At 45.1% G+C, this 17011-nt stretch overlaps 1 protein-coding gene across 1 annotated transcript in view; it reads right to left on the bottom strand.

Annotated features, from left to right (window-relative positions):
* KCNK3 (potassium two pore domain channel subfamily K member 3) overlaps positions 1–14473 on the bottom strand; it is a 151985-nt gene extending 137512 nt beyond the window's left edge. Inside the window, exon 1 of the mRNA XM_077488982.1 lies at positions 10415–14473. Coding sequence (XP_077345108.1) covers positions 10415–10697 — 283 coding nt within the window. The 5' untranslated portion in view covers positions 10698–14473. The remainder of the gene's footprint in view (positions 1–10414) is intronic.
* Between the last annotated feature and the right edge of the window lie 2538 nt (positions 14474–17011).

Genomic DNA, 17011 nt, shown 5'->3' with positions numbered 1-17011 from the left:
CCTTGCAATGGGTCCCTTTACCCAGATCTTCTGGCCATGCTTGGACTTGTAGTTTCACAATAGACATAAAGCCTTCTGCAGGCCTAACTATACTGTTGCACACCCACTTGAAACTGAGCTCCAAAAAAAGGACACAAGTTAATGCAGCTCTGCATTTATTAAATAAATTACATTTATTTATTTATTTTTAATAAAAACTTGAATGTGACCTAGTATCAGCCTCCCTGTACAGCAGGGCTGCGGTGTGAGAGGAAGAAACAGCACATGGAGCCAACTGGTTCATATGCTGAAGAAGCACGCTGATAGGAGGAGAGAGCAGACTGACAGAGAAATTAGCTTATCACTGTGCTGCTTCTCCATTCACTGTCCAGTCACAGGTTGAACTGGGCTCGGTGATGCTGGCCATCAGGCTGAGGACATCTGGTGTCAGAAATAAAGTACTGCAGGAGAAATCTCTGCATTAAAGGTGAATATTGCAGGAAACGCTGGTTTCCTCATTTCATTAATGAGCTATTTATTTTTATCTTGTTATTTTGGGCTGGAGTTCTGCTTCAGATTTATAATTACCTGTGCTTACACCCTGTAACTTTAGGGGTCTCCTATTCTGGGGCATACCAATTCCTGTAGTTCTATGGGGACAGGAGGCGCCTCATCCCAATCCTACAAAGGAGCGGGATTTCATACTTTTCTATGCTGGTCACACGTTTTATCATATTAGCAGTCAACCGGCTTATTTAATGATTCCTAAAAATAGCACCACATGCAGCATGGAACACATTATTATTCAAGTCACCCAAATAATAATGGATCCTGTCTCAGAGACTAGAAGAACGTTCCATGCACATAAGAACTAGGATCATACGCAGGTAAGCGTCCAATCAGTGAGCTCTACAGAACGGTCATAGGAGCAGAACGCTTTCCAAGTTGTGTTTTTTTATTCAGTGAAGCCATATGATTAGCGTTCTGACATATGAATCGTTTTCTCCCACACGAGTAGTCATGTGTGCCTATATTTTACTGAGAATAGTCAATTCTATAATTAGACAGCAACTAATAATGAGCAGACTGGGATTCCAGCACAGAGCATGGACTGGGCATACTGGGGTCTCACATTTCCCCAACTGGTGGAGAAGGCACTTCTCTCTGCCCCAAGATATCATTGACAAATTCCTCCTGGCTTCTATGCCTTTCAGGGACTCCGGCAACTGGACCTCCCTTAATTCCTGCATTCACAGAGTCTCACTTATCCTGCTGCATTCTAGCGAACCAACAATGAGAATTGCCATTGCTAACTTTTAAAAAAAGGTATCCTGATTCTGACTACCTTGGAACAACTGTGCGGCCAGTGAAGGGCACACGCTGCCCCCCTATCCATGTGTCCGGCTCCCTAATCTACATAGAGAGTGCCGGACTATGGATTCCAATGGGGGGGGGGGGGGTTTCTGAAGCACGTGATTAGAGCTAGAGGCTCTAATAGGCTTCAAAAAAGGGTGGGTTCGGGGAGCAGAGAACTGAGCCCCAATTCCATCCAGTTGTGTAACGATAGCAAAGGAATAGTCGCTATTTTCACACTAAATCTCCTCCCTGACAATGAGGAAGCGGGTCGTAACACCAGTTTCCCGATTGGCCAAAACATCAGGCGACCTTTTTGGACACCTAACGCCTAGGAGGAGGAGATGCACGGTGGCTTGCATGGCGGTAGCCGCCATGCTAGAGAAGAGGACACTGGAGCCGCTGCCCGCAACCTACTGCCCTCCACCAAGATGGAGTCTGCCATACTCGAGGGCACCGAAGCTGCTGCCCGCAGCCCACCATCCGCCACCGAGATGGGGTCCACTACCCGCCACCTAGATGGGGTAAGTGCCGGACCAACCAGCAGACAGCAAGGGCGGGTGTTTGTTTGCCCCCCCCCCCCCCCAAAAAAAAAACACCAGCGGCCACTGGTGTAAAGCAAAAGTAAAATTTGCTATCAAGGGACATACAGTATCTCACAAAAGTGAGTACACCCTCACATTTTTGTAAATATTTTATTATATGTTTTCATGTGACAACACTGAAGAAATGACACTTTGCTACAATGTAAAGTAGTGAGTGTACAGCTTGTATAACAGTGTAAATTAGCTGTCTCCTAAAAAAATAACTCAACACACAGCCATTAATGTCTAAACCGCTGGCAACAAACGTAAGTACACCCCAAATTGGGCCCAATTAGCCATTTTCCCTCCACGGTGTAATTTGCCTTGTTAGTGTTACAAGGTCTTAGATGTGAATGGGGAGCAGGTGTATTAAATTGGTGTTATCGCTCTCACTCTCTCATACTGCCTACAGTCAAGCATGGTGGTGAGGGTGTTATGGTCGGGGGCTGCATGAGTGCTGCCGGAACTGGGGAGCTACAGTTCATTGAGGGAACCATGAATGTCAACATGTACTGTGACATACTGAAGCAGAGCATGATCCCCTCTCTTCGGAGACTGGGCCGCAGGGCAGTATTCCAACATGATAACCACCTCAAACACACCTCCAAGATGACCACTGCCTTGCTAAAGAAGCTGAGGGTAAAGGTGATGGACTGACCAAGCATGTCTCCAGACCTAAACCCTATTGAGCATTTGTGGGGCATCCTCAAATGGAAGGTGGAGGAGCGCAAGGTCTCTAACATCCACCAGCTCCATCATGTCGCCATGGAGAAGTGGAAGAGACTCCAGTGGCAACCTGTGAAGCTCTGGTGAACTCCATGCCCAAGAGAGTTAAGGCAGTGCTGGAAAATAATGGTGCCCACACAAAATATTGACACTTTGGGCCCAATCTGGACAGTTTCACTTAGGGGTGTACTCAGTTTTGTTGCCAGCAGTTTAGACATTCATGGCTGTGTGTTGAATCATTTTGCGGTGACAGCAAATTTACACTGTTATACAAGCTGTACACTCACTAATTTACATTGTAGCAAAGTGTAATTTCTTCAGTGTTGTCACATGAAAAGATATAATAAAATATTTACAAAAATGTGAGGGGTGTACTCGCTTTTGTGAGATACTGTATGTATAAAGCAATGAAAGTGACATTCACCAAACATTCACTGCTGGTGTATCTGCCTGTGTGCATGCATTTAAAGCGGAAAATCTGACAACAGACCGCTGTCCGCAGAAAATGTATAAGCCTGCCATCCAACATTTGTCCGCAGAAAATCCGACAATTGTCCGATGGAGCGTACAAACGGTCGGATTTTAGGCCAACAGCGTGTCATCACACAATTCCCAGCAGAAAATCCGATCGTGTGCACGAGGCTTAAGTCTTCCCTTGCCATGGGGCTGATCCTGCACTGCAAGAGTTAAATCACTTTCCCCTGGGAAAAGCGGTTTCACTTAGGCCCCTTTCATACAGACGTGTCCGGGCTCCGCTTTGCTCAGCAGGGATTGCTCCGTTGATGACAGCTCTGTCTCTGCACACTGTGCAGGGACCGACTTGTCAGAGCGACGCTCTCCTCTATGGGGGATCGGATGAAGACGGACCGTAGAGTCCATTTTCATCCGGTCCGCCAGACGGATGGAAAAATAGAGTTTCCGTCCGTCACACTTTAGCGGATCGGAGCGTGTCGGATGTCAGTGGACATGTCACCGCAGACATCCGTCGCTCCATAGACCTGAATGGAACGTCCATTCAGGTCCACCTAAAAAACTGACAGGTGGAACTGAACAGTCTGCCCGTGTCAAAGGGGCCTAACTCAACTCCCGCCCCAGCAGCTGACTTTCCCTTCTACTCCCCTATGCTCTATGACTCTCCCTCGGCATCCTCCAGTCCGATGCAGGGCTATGTACCAAGAGTACCTGAACCTCTGGGATGCATGTGTTTTTAGTCCCGGAAGACTACAGTGGGAGCACCTGAAAAATGCCCGAATAACGTGCGCAATGTGCTCTTTTTGTGCCGTTTCTTGCCTCTTCTCCTAGTAACTAGCTTTCTATTGGCTAAGCCCCCAGTCACATCAAATCTGACTTTGAAATCGTGTGACTTCACTTGAAATAACACAATTTCAAAGCCCCATGTCAGTACGACTTGACTGACATCTGTGCGATTTCATGCACGGATGTCTATCCACTTAAAGACCGAGCCTCTTTTTCAGACTTGGTGTTCACAAGTAGGGATGAGCTGAAAACCCCCCGGTTCGGTTCGCACCAGAACCTTCAAACGAACCTAAAATTCGTACGAAATTTAGAACCCTATTAAAGTCTATGGAACTCGAAACGTTCAAAATCAAAAGTGCTAATTTTAAAGGCTAACATGCAAGATATGCAACGGACAACACCAGCAATAAGGGGTATTTTCAGGTGTATACTGTGCTGGAGGCACACAACACCCACTTTAACTCCTGCAGATGCCTGTATTAGAGAACACAAGCAATAAAGGGTAGATACAGGTGTATACTGTGCTGGAGGCACACAACACCCACTAACTCCTGCAGATGCCTTAATTAGAGAAAACAGCAATAAAGGGTAGATACAGGTGTATACTGTGCTGAAGGCACACAACACCCCTTTAACTTTAAGATGCCTGAGAAAAGAACACACTGTCCCTGCCTATCTAGCTCTTTCCCTGCACGCCGGAACACACTACACAAGGCCGCCGCACTGGTAGCCTTATATAGTGTGGGGCGTGTACTAAACCCCCTGAGCTATAATTGGCCAATTATGGCTCTCCTAGCTGCCGGCACTGCGATTGGCCAAGCATACAGGGTCACAGTGCATGCTTGGCCAATCATGAGCCAGCAATGCACTGCAATGGCGTAGTGCATTGTGGGCCGTTCGTGCCACATGAATTTGGTGCGAACGGTCCACAAAGTTCTCAATTCACCGAACAGACGAACGGCCGATGTTCAAGTCGAACATACTTTCGAGTTGAACACTGAGCTCATCCCTATTCACAAGTTAAAAACAAGTTTTCTTGCTAGAAAATTACTTAGAACCCCCCAAACATTATACTTTTTTTTTTTTTCTAACACCCTAGAGAATAAAATTGCGGTCATTGCAATACTTTTTGTCACACCGTAGTTGCACAGCGGTCTTACAAGCGTACTTTTTTTGGAAAAAATTAATTTTTTTGAAAAAAAAAAATAAGACAACAGTAAAGTTAGCCCAATTTTTTTTTATCTTGTGGAAGAAAATGTTACGCCAAGTAAATTGATACTCAACATGTCACGCTTCAAAATTGCGCCCGCTCGTGGAATGGCGTCAAACTTTTAGCCTTAAAAATCTCCATAGGCAACGTTTAAAAAATTCTACAGGTTGCATGTTTTGAGTTACAGAGGAGGTCTAGGGCTCTAACAATCCTTACATGTGTGGTTTGACCACCGTTTTCATATGAGGGAGCTACTCACGTATGCGTTTGCTTCTGCACACAAGCTCGTCGGGATGGGGCTGCTTTAAAAAAAAATTGTCTTATTTATTTTACTTGATTTTATTTATTTTTTCACTTTTTTTTTTTTTTATTTTTTTTTTTTATTGGGTCACTTTTATTCCTATTACAAGGAATGTAAACAAACATCCCTTGTAATAGAAAAAAGCATGACAGGACCTCTTAAATATGAGATGTGGGGTCAAAAAGTCCTCGGATCTCATATTTGGATTTAAATGCACTAAAAATAAATGAAAAATAAATTTGTCATTTGAAAAAATGACAACAAAAAAAATGGTTCTTTAAGATGTATGGGCGGAAGTGACGTTATGACGTTGCTTCCGCCCTGCTATAATATGGAGACGGGTGGGGGCCATCTTCCCCACATTCGTCTCCATACCCAGCCACGGACAGGTCCCAGTCTCTGCGGCAGATTCGCCGCAAAATCACCGTTATCAGCGGCGGGAGAGGGGCCCCTCCCGCCGCTCTCCCCTGCCCTCCGCCGCTTACCGAAGCTGTCAGCAGCGGCGGAGTGCATGGGAAATCGGCGGGGGGGGCCTCTCCCGCCGCCGATAACGTCGATCTTGCGGTGAATCTGCTGCAAAATAGTGATACCTCAGTTTCGGCAGTAGCTGCTGCTGTTACCGAGATATCCATCTTTAAACAGCTGACGTATATGTACAGGAGCCGGTCGGCAAGTGGCTATACAAGTCGCACCTGAAAAATGCAAAAGTAGGAACTACTATTTTAAAACGGTGCGGCACCACAAAATCGGAATCGCACCGATTTGAACAGTGCCATTGCTGACAATAGTCATGCGATTTGGACCTGTCATATCACATGAAAAGTGACACCAGTGTGACCGGGGGGCTTAAACTAAAACGCTCAAACCTGACAAACATTTCAAAACGAAGATAAAGCTTGTATGTGAACCTAGCCTGATTTTTTTTTTTTTTTAAACTAAATTTTATAGCACAGAGCAAACACTCGCAGACGAAATGAAAGAAATGACAAAAATGTATAAATGAGGTGATCAAAGATCACCAAAAGAAAGCTTTATTTTTGGGGTAAAAAAAATACATCAATTTTGTTTGGGTACAAATTTGCATGACTGCGCAATTGTCAGTTAAAATAACGCAGTGCCGTATCGCAAAAAATTGCCTGGTCATGAAGGGGGTGAAACCTTCCGGGGCTGAAGTGGTTAATTGTAACGTTTTTACCAGAAGAACACGGCATACAATGTTTCTCCTACCCCATTCCTAGAGAGGACTATTAATACTTGGATGTACTGGAATTGCAGGCAGAATTGTGCGATTTTGCCTACGATTCCACAATCGCAGCAAAAAGTGGAACAGTGCCATTATTTGTCACATGATAATCTCAGCAAAAAAAAAACAATGCCAAATGCGCCTGGCTAAGTGACAACATTTGGTACATGAGCTTCTTTGGCACGTTATTGGAGCGGAGGAAGGCCCATTCATAATGAATGGTGCCACTCCAAAAACACACCACAAAATCACTAAAAATATTAAAAATGCAGCGTGACAGTGTGAACCTGGCCTAACAGACAAAACAGAAAAAGTTTCTCTTACCTTAAAGGGTTTCTAAACTCACAGTAAAATCAGACGGTATATGCAGTAAAGCACGCTTGTGGAATCTAAGGGGTTAATCCTCTACACTGTCTAAAAAGGCTGTTTAATCCTGTCTTCTTTGATCCTTCCCTTTTTCAACTGTCCCCAATCTATCTCCTGATAGAACAGAGCCTTGAGGGCACTCTGCACATGCTCAGTTTGGTGTGTATTGCTAGAGAGTTGTTTTTTCTCAGAAGGGTGCATAGGTCCAATCAGCACTGTCCAGACAGTGGGTCATAAGAGGGGCACTCCTCCTACAAGCTTTAACCAGACACTCACAGAAGTCACAAAACTGTTATATACTTCTGATGACAAAAGGTATTTAGCAGTTTATATTTACTAAAATGATTGCATCTCCATGTTCTGTGTACTGTGGATGAGAAGATATAGTGAATGCAGGGTCCAGGGTTTAGTTAACTTTAATTTCCTGTGATTTCCAGGCCAAAGCAAACACTGGAAGCAAAATTTAATTGTGACGCATGTAGCCAATATGACACTCTGGGGTTTAGTTACTAAAGGAAAATCCACTTTGTACTGCAAGTGCCTCTTGAAAGTAAAGTCGCTGTAGATCCGAGGAGGACATACAAGGAAAATGAAAAACAGCATTTTAGCTTGCACATGATTGGATGATAAAGTCAGCAGAGCTTCCCCTCATTTTAGATCTACCCCTTAGATTTAGAGCGACTGCACTTCCAAGTGCTCTTGCAGTGCAAAGTGGATTTGCCTTTCATAAATAACCCCCTATATATTATGTATCTCCTAGTAAGCTCATCTCAGCATTTGGAGAGGAGTAACAGACAAGTCAGAAGAAGGATCTGCTGCCTGGAGCTCATATGTGAACCTTACTTTCAAAGCAATGGGGATTATTTACTAAAGGAAAATCCACTTTGCACTGCAAGTGCACTTGTAAGTAAAGTCGCTGTAGATCCGAGGGGGACATGCAAGGACAATAAAAAACAGCATTTTAGCTTGCACAAGATTGGATGATAAAATCAGCAGAGCTTCCATACATTTCAGATCTACTCCTTATATTTAGAGCGACTGCACTTTCAAGTGCACTTGCAGTGCAAAGTGGAGTTTCCTTTCGTAAATAACCCCCAATGTTTTACAGCACAGAGCAAACACCAGAAAAATAATTGAATTGTAACATGTGTAGCCAGAGTTTTTCCTAGTCCATCCCAGCTTCTGGAGAGGACTAGCAGACAACATAGAACAAGATGCACCTACCTCAAGCTCATATGTCAACCTAGCCTTATAAAAAAAAATAGCACAGCACAAAGCAAACACCTGAATAAGAAATCAATTGTTAAGTGTAGCCAGAGGAACACCTAATACAATGTATCTCAGCCCATCTCAGCTTCAGGGGAGGACTAACATACAAGACAGAAGAAGGTTCAGGTTCACCTACCCCAAGCTCAAGTGTGAGCCTAGCCTTACTTTCCTGTGCTTACCAGGACAGAGCAAACGTTGGAAGTAGAAATTCAGTCTGATACCCTATACATTATATTTCTTAGCCCATCTCAGCTGCTGGGGAGGACTAACAGACACAATAGAAGAAGGTTCACCTACACCAAGATCAAGTGTGAGCCTAGACTTACTTTCAAAGCTGTGTTTAAGAGGACAGAGCAAATAGAAGTAGAATAGAATGTGTGACCAGTATGATACCTTATATAATGTTCCCCTCCATCTCAGTTTCTGTAAGGGAATACAGACAAAACAAAACAAGGTGCCTCTATAAGAATGTAGCTTTACTTCAATAAACTGTGTTTTACAGGCAGGACAGAGCAAACCCAGATAGAAGAAGTCAATTGTAATACTTATATAATGCATCTCCAACCTAGACCTAGGCCATCTCAGCATTTGGAGAGGGGTAACAGACAACTCAGAGCAATATTCGCCTACCTGGAGCTCATACCTGAACCCAGCCTTGCTTTCAAAACTATATTTTACAGCACAGAGCAAACACTAGAAAAATTATGAAATTGTAAGGTATGCAGCCAGTATGATACCTTCTACAAAGTTTCCCTTAGTCCACCTCAGCTTCTAGAGAGGACTAACAGACAAAACAGAACAAGGTGCTCCTACATCAACCTCATACATGAGTCCACCCTTGCTTTCAAAACTATGTTACAGCACAGAGCAAACACTAGAAGATTCATTTAATTGTAATGTGTAGCCAGAGAAACATCTTATACAATGTATCTCATCTCAACTTCTGCTGAGGACTAACAGACAAGCTAGAATAGGGTTCACCTACCTCAAGTTCCAGTGCGAACCTAGCCTTGCTTACTTTAACTGGACAGAGCAAACATTAGAAAGAAATTCACGTGTAGCCAGCATGATACTCTATTTAATGTATCTCTTAGCCCATATTTCAGCTCCCTGAATCTTATACAATGTATCTCTATATCGCAGCTTCCTAAGCAGGACAGAGGAACATCTTATACAATGTATCTCTATATCGCAGCTCCCTAAGCAGGACAGAGGAACATCTTATACAATGTATCTCTATATCGCAGATTCCTAAGCAGGACAGAGGAACATCTTATACAATGTATCTCTATATCGCAGATTCCTAAGCAGGACAGAGGAACATCTTATACAATGTATCTCTATATCGCAGCTCCCTAAGCAGGACAGAGGAACATCTTATACAAATGTATCTCTATATCGCAGCTCCCTAAGCAGGACAGAGGAACATCTTATACAAATGTATCTCTATATCGCAGCTTCCTAAGCAGGACAGAGGAACATCGTATACAATGTATCTCTATATCGCAGATTCCTAAACAGGACAGAGGAACATCTTATACAATGTATCTCTATATCGCAGCTTCCTAAGCAGGACAGAGGAACATCTTATACAATGTGTCTCTATATCGCAGCTTCCTAAGCAGGACAGAGGAACATCAAATACAATGTGTCTCTATATCGCAGCTTCCTAAGCAGGACAGAGGAACATCTTATACAATGTATCTCTATATCGCAGCAGGACATAGGAACATCTTATACAATGTATCTCTATATCGCAGCAGGACATAGGAACATCTTATATAATGTATCTCTATATAGCAGCAGGACAGAGGAACATCTTATATAATGTATCTCTATATAGCAGCAGGACAGAGGGACATCTTATATAATGTATCTCTATATAGCAGCTTCCTAAGCAGGACAGAAGAACATCTTATATAATGTATCTCTTAACCCCTGAACAGGACAAAGGAACATCTTATACAGTGTATCTCTTAGAACCCGAACAGGACAGAGGAACATATTATACAATGCACCTCTTAGCCCATGAACAGGACAGAGGGACATCCTATGCAATGCATATCTTTGCTCCTCCCAGCTTCCTAAACAGGACAAGCAGAAAAGATGGGACAAGGTTCACCTACCTATAGTGGTGATCACAGTGATGGCAAAGTAGAATGAGCCAGCAAAAGTCCATTGCACTCCAGCCTTGTGAGGTTTGAGTTTTAGAACCACCCACTCCAGCTCCTTGTAGTTGTCCTCTGTCAGGTTATATTTGCTCCGCAACTCATTCCTCTTGTCCTCCAGCTTCTTCTTCTCGGTGGTCTCCTCATCGGACTCCAGAACGTCAAAGACAGCAGCTCCCACCAGCAGGTAGGTGAAGGTGCAGATGATGAGGGCTAAGGTCCGGACGTTTTGCCTCTTCATGGTGTCGGTTGGCTCTCAGGGCTCTGCTGTCCTTGTACAGCTGAGCTCCTCCAGGTCATGGCTGCAGCGCCCGTCCATAGAGCTTCCCAAGTGCTGGCCAGCGGAGGGTTCTTCTCCTGCTCTAAGGGAGCTGTCCCTTCAGCACCACCCTCAGGAGGCTCAATGACAGCCGGCACCTACCATATAAGGCTCTGTGCTCAGAAAAGGGGAGGAGGGCGGGTAGCGCTGAGCACATCTACTCTGATCCATCGCAGCCAAATTGTCTCCTAACACCTCCTGACTATGGGACCTACAGACCAGGGATGGACATCCCAGGAGCTCCGCAACACACAGCTTCTGCTAATAGAGAGCCATGACTGGGACAGACCGAGGGGGTCAAGACTGTCCTGGAGAGGAGTCCACAAGTCATCAGAAGCTTTGTCAGTGCAGGCACCCCAGGGGGACTGAACAGAAGTATATCCTTTTATTGAGGCACATCTTGTCTAAGGACTGCAGGAAGGTGACACTGTCCACTTCTTATAGGAGAGGTCACCATTGTCTCTTACAGTCTCTTATTGGAGGAAATGTCAGGACAACGTCTTCTCTGGGTAACTGTCAAAAGTATCAAGTCTATTCTTGAAGGAGGTGTCAGAACTGTCTCTGGTGGCTTCTTCTTTGTGATGTCAGGACAGTCTATTCTTGGAGGAGATGTCAGGGCAGTCTCTTCTTGGGGGAGATGTCAGGGCAGTCTCTTCTTGGAGGAGATGTTAGGGCAGTCTCTTCTTGGGGGAGATGTCAGGGCAGTCTCTTCTTGGAGGAGATGTTAGGGCAGTCTCTTCTTGGGGGGAGATGTCAGGGCAGTCTCTTCTGGGGGGAGATGTTAGGGCAGTCTCTTCTTGGGGGAGATGTCAGGGCAGTCTCTTCTGGGGGGAGATGTCAGGGCAGTCTCTTCTTGGGGTGAGATGTTAGGGAAGTCTCTTCTGAGGGGAGATGTCAGGGCAGTCTCTTCTGGGGGGAGATGTCAGGGCAGTCTCTTCTTGGGGTGAGATGTTAGGGAAGTCTCTTCTTGGGGGAGATGTCAGGGCAGTCTTTTCTTGGGGGAGATGTCAGGACAGTCTATTCTTGGAGGAGATGTCAGGGCAGTCTCTTCTTGGGGGAGATGTCAGGGCAGTCTCTTCTTGGAGGAGATGTTAGGGCAGTCTCTTCTTGGGGGGAGATGTCAGGGCAGTCTCTTCTGGGGGGAGATGTTAGGGCAGTCTCTTCTTGGGGGAGATGTCAGGGCAGTCTCTTCTGGGGGGAGATGTCAGGGCAGTCTCTTCTTGGGGTGAGATGTTAGGGAAGTCTCTTCTGAGGGGAGATGTCAGGGCAGTCTCTTCTGGGGGGAGATGTCAGGGCAGTCTCTTCTTGGGGTGAGATGTTAGGGAAGTCTCTTCTGGGGGGAGATGTCAGGGCAGTCTCTTCTGGGGGGAGATGCCAGGGCAGTCTCTTCTTGGGGGAGATGTCAGGGCAGTCTCTTCTGGGGGGAGATGTCAGGGCAGTCTCTTCTGGGGGGAGATGTCAGGGCAGTCTTTTCTTGGGGGAGATGTCAGGGCAGTCTTTTCTTGGGGGAGATGTCAGGGCAGTCTCTTCTTGGGGGGAGATGTCAGGGCAGTCTCTTCTTGGGGGAGATGTCAGGGCAGTCTTTTCTTGGGGGAGATGTCAGGGCAGTCTTTTCTTGGGGGAGATGTCAGGGCAGTCTCTTCTTGGGGTGAGATGTTAGGGAAGTCTCTTCTGGGGGGAGATGTCAGGGCAGTCTCTTCTTGGGGGAGATGTCAGGGCAGTCTCTTCTGGGAGGAGATGTCAGTGCAGTCTCTTTTGGGAGGAGATGTCAGGGCAGTCTCTTTTGGGAGGAGATGTCAGGGCAGTCTCTTCTGGGGGAAGATGTCAGGGCAGTCTCTTCTTGAAGGAGATGCCAGGACAGTCTCTTCTTGAAGGAGAGGTTAGGGCAGTCTCTTCTTGAAGGAGAGGTTAGGGCAGTCTCTTCTTGAAAGAGATGCCAGGGCAGTCTCTTCTTGAAAGATATGCCAGGGCAGTCTCTTCTTGAAAGATATACCAGGGCAGTCTCTTCTTGAAGGAGATGCCAGAACTGTCCCTGGTGGCTTATTCTTAGAGATGTCAGGGATGCTTCTTCTGTGGGTATATGTCAAAAGGGTCTCTGACAGTCTTTTCTTGAAGGAGTTGACACAAATGTTCCTGTTAGTCTGTTCTTGGAGAAGATGTCAGAACTGTCTTAGACAGTCTCTTCCTGAAGGAGATGTCGGAGCTGTCCCTGGAAGCTGATTTCGGAGTATAATTGTCAGAGCTGTCTCTAGCAGTCTTTTCCTGGAAAAAATGTCAGAGCAGTCTCTTCTTGGAGGAAATGTAAGAGCTGTCTCTAACAGTCTCTTCCTGAAGGAGGCAATGGAGCTATCCCTGTCAGGCTTTTCTTGGAGTAGATGCAGAGCTGTCTTCTTGGAAAATATGCCAGAGCAGTCTCTTCTTGGGGGAAATGTCAGATCTGTCTCTAACAGTCTCTTACTGAGAGAGACGATGGAGCTGTCCCTGGCAGCCTTTTCTTGGAGTAGATGTCAGAGCTGTTTCTAGCAGTCTCTTCTCGGCGGAAATGTCAGAGCTATCTCCAACAGTTTCTAGTTGAAGGTGGCTACAGAGCTGACCTTGGCAGTCTCATCCTAGAGGAAATGTCAGAACTGCCTCTAACAGTCTCTTCTTGAAGGAGATGCAAGAGCTGTCTGTAACTGTTTCCTCTTGGAGATGTCAGAGCTGTCTCCAGAAGTCTATTCTGAATGAGGGGACAGATGGGTCTCTTGGAATTTTTCCCTAAAGAAAGTGTTTCAGGTCTGTCTCTTGCTGTCTTTTCTTAACAAGTGACAGTGCTGCCTCTAACAGTCGCTTCTTAAAAGGAGGTAACATTGTTGAGCCCTTGAAGTGTCCTGATCAAAGAGGTGATGATCTGTCTACTGCTGTCCTTTCTGATCTGTATTTCTTGCAGGAAGATAATAGATACCCCTTGCCCTTCTCCTGGATGATGCTGTTGAAGCAGCTCCTTGCAGGGGTGACGGAGCTGTCTCTTGCAGTCTCTTGCCAAAGGAAACGTTTCAGAACTGTCTCTTGCAGAGGGGGTGTTGGGGTGAGTGGGTGGGTGGGGGGTAGACCGGTTTGTATTCTTTTCTACTGCAATCTCTTGTAGGCAAACATCAGTCTTTTCTCACAAGAAGATAACAGTTGTCTCTTTCACTCTAATTACAGGTAAGTACCAGAGCTGTCTCCTGCAGCCTTATAGGAAGGAGACAAGACTGTCTGTACTGGAGAGCATGCAGAGCTTTATGTCGCAGCCTTGTCACAGGAGGGAGACAGAAGTAGTTTCCTGCTGGAAAGTAACTGAGCTCTCTCTTGCAGTCTTGTAGATAGAAGGTCTGTTAAAGCACAGAGAGCTTTTTGTTACAGTCTGGAGGAGGATGCCAGGGCAGGCTGTCTCTTGCAGTCTACTTACAGCAAGAGGACCGAGCTGTTTGTTGCAGTCCCTTTGTGTAGAAGGTGACTGCAACATTCCTTGCACTCTCCTTGGAGGTCTATTGCATGAAAACCATAGAGCTGTCTCATGCACTCTTCTTTCAGCTAACAATGTGTTGGAGGACTTTTCCGGCAATGTAACAGATCTGTTTCCTAAAGTGTCCCACTGCAGTGCAGTGATATGTAGCTGTCCCTTGCAGTCTCTTATTTCAGAAAGATGAGAAGGTGCAGTCTCCTTTAGAATGTGGTAGATCTGTCTCTTACAGCCACTTACTGCAGGAAGGAATTGTAACTCTTTCTTGCAGTCTTTAATAGCAGGGCAGCAATAAAGCTGTCTCTTGTAGTCTGTTATGGTAGAAAAGTAATAGAGCTTTCTCTTGCAGTCTTATGTTTCAGGAGGGATGTCTTTTGCAGCCTTGTGTTTCAGAAAGGAAACAGCTGTCTCTTACAGTCTCTTATTGCAGGGAAGTAAAAGATCCATCTCCTGCAGTCTCTTATTGCAGGGAAGTAAATGAGATCTCTCTCTTGTCGTCTCTTTTAGCAGGGAAATCATACATCTATTGCTTGCAGTCTCCTATTGCAAGGAAGTACTAGATCTGTCTCTTGAACTCTCTAATTGCATGGCAGTAATAGATCTATTATTTGCAGTCCCTTATTGCCAGGAAAGCAAATTTTGTCTCTTGCAGTCTCTTATTGCAGGGAAGTTATAGATCTGTCTCTTGCAGTCTTTTATTGCAGTAAAGTAATAGATCTGTCCCTTGTAGTCTCTTATTGCAGGGAAGTGATAGATCTGTCTCTTATGGTCCCTTATTGCAGGGAAGTTATAGATCTGTCTCTTATTGCAGAGAAGTAATAGATCTGTCTCTTGCAGTCTCTTATTGAGGGGGAGGTATAGATCTGTCCCTTATTGCAGGGAAGTGATAGATCTGTCTCTTATGGTCCCTTATTGCAGGGAAGTGATAGATCTGTCTCTTATGGTCCCTTATTGCAGGGAAGTGATAGATCTGTCTCTTATTGCAGAGAAGTGATAGATCTGTCTCTTATTGCAGGGAAGTAATAGATCTGTCTCTTGCAGTCTCTTATTGCAGGGAAGTGATAGATCTGTCTCTTGTCATCTCCTATTGCAGCAGGAAAGACATCAAAATGTTTCTTGCAGTCTGCTAGTGTAGGTAAGTAATAGATCTGTCTCTTGCAGTGCCCTATTGCAAGAAAGTAATATAGATCTGTCTCTTGCAGTCTCTTATTGCAAGGAAATCATAGATCTATTGTTTGCAATTCCTTATTGCAAGGAAGCAGGGTCTCTTGTTGCAGGGAAGTAATAGATATGTGCAAGGAAATCATAGCTCTATTGCTTGTAGTCTCTTACTGCAGGGAAGCAGGGTCTCTTGCTATCTCCTTTTGCAGGAAAGTATTAAATCGGTCTCTTGCAGTCTCTTAATGCAGGAACATAATCTGTCTTTTGCAGTCTCTTAAAGCAGAGAAGTAATAGTTCTGTCCCTTGCAGTCTCTTATTGTAGGGAAGTAATAGTTCTGTCCCTTTCACTCTCTTATTGCAGGGAAGTAATAGATCTGTCTCTTTCAGTCTCTTATTGCAGTATAGTAACAGAGCTCTCTCTTGAAGTCATTATTTGCAGGATGGAAGACGAAGATGTCTCTTGGAGGAAGGTGACCTGTCTCTTGATTGAGTGACTTCTGCAGTCTGTGTCCATAGGCTGGGAGGTTAGGAAGTAAGGTATGGATGCAGTGAGATGGAGAATTGGAGGGGGTGCACAGGGAAGTGGGGGGATGGTAGGGATTGAACTGTCAGTTCTTGAAAGCTCCGAAATTGCCAGTGACCTGTATACACACACATAGGATTTCTGCTTTGTCCTTCCAGGGATGTCACATGTCATTGCTCTCATGCAGCTGGTGGGCAGCCAGAGATGTCATCTCTTCTCATTACATACTACATCCCCAGAGTACAATCCACACAGCCTGGCTTTTCAGCAGAACTACAGGTCCCAGCATGGCTGTCTGAGTAGACAGAATTTTGTAGATCCAGAAGACTTTTAAACCATCAGTGCATGCTGGATTGTGTAGTTCCACAACAAGAAGGCATCAATGGGTTTATGCCTTAAAATTAAAAGCAATAAAAATAAAATTAATGAGCCATGTCAATCAATCAATATTCAGCTCTCAAATGATTGATCCTATTGGTTGCTAGAGGTTGCCACATTTGACATATGCATGAAAGCTGAATGCCAGGGAACAGCTAAAAACACAGATGCATTGCCAGTGTACCCATGGGGCAGCACATACATCCCTGCACACAAGTACTGCTGGAACGCACCTAATTCTGTGTATTTCAGCCTGTCATTGATTTTCACAGACTCCTGGGAGTGGACTCTCTGCATCCGTGTCTCCTGGATAGAGAATTACCCTTTGAATGTAACCCAATGGTGGCCATACATGCTCGGATTATGTTATCATTATTATAGAGGATTTATAGGGTAATATGTGTGAAAATCTCACGCTAATTATAAGGCCGCGTACACACGCGGGGACTGTTCGCCCAACTTTGTCCGTCAAACAGTTTCGGCAAACAGTCCGCTCAAAATTAGCATGGACGGACATGGCCACACACGACGGACGAACAGTTTGCTGAAACCGTGCGCGATGACGTGAACAGCACGTACGACGGGACGAAAAATACAATGTCCTATACACTGCATTATAACTTTCGGCGTGTAAATCCTTTCTGAGCATGCGCGGAACTTAGTTTGACGAACAAGCCTACACACGAGCGG

Source organism: Lithobates pipiens, unplaced genomic scaffold (assembly GCF_037356315.1).
Source record: "Lithobates pipiens isolate NorthernLeopardFrog02 unplaced genomic scaffold, aLitPip1_a1.2 Scaffold_18, whole genome shotgun sequence".
Lineage (NCBI taxonomy): Eukaryota > Metazoa > Chordata > Amphibia > Anura > Ranidae > Lithobates > Lithobates pipiens.
This window is presented reverse-complemented; position numbering and strand designations above follow the sequence as displayed.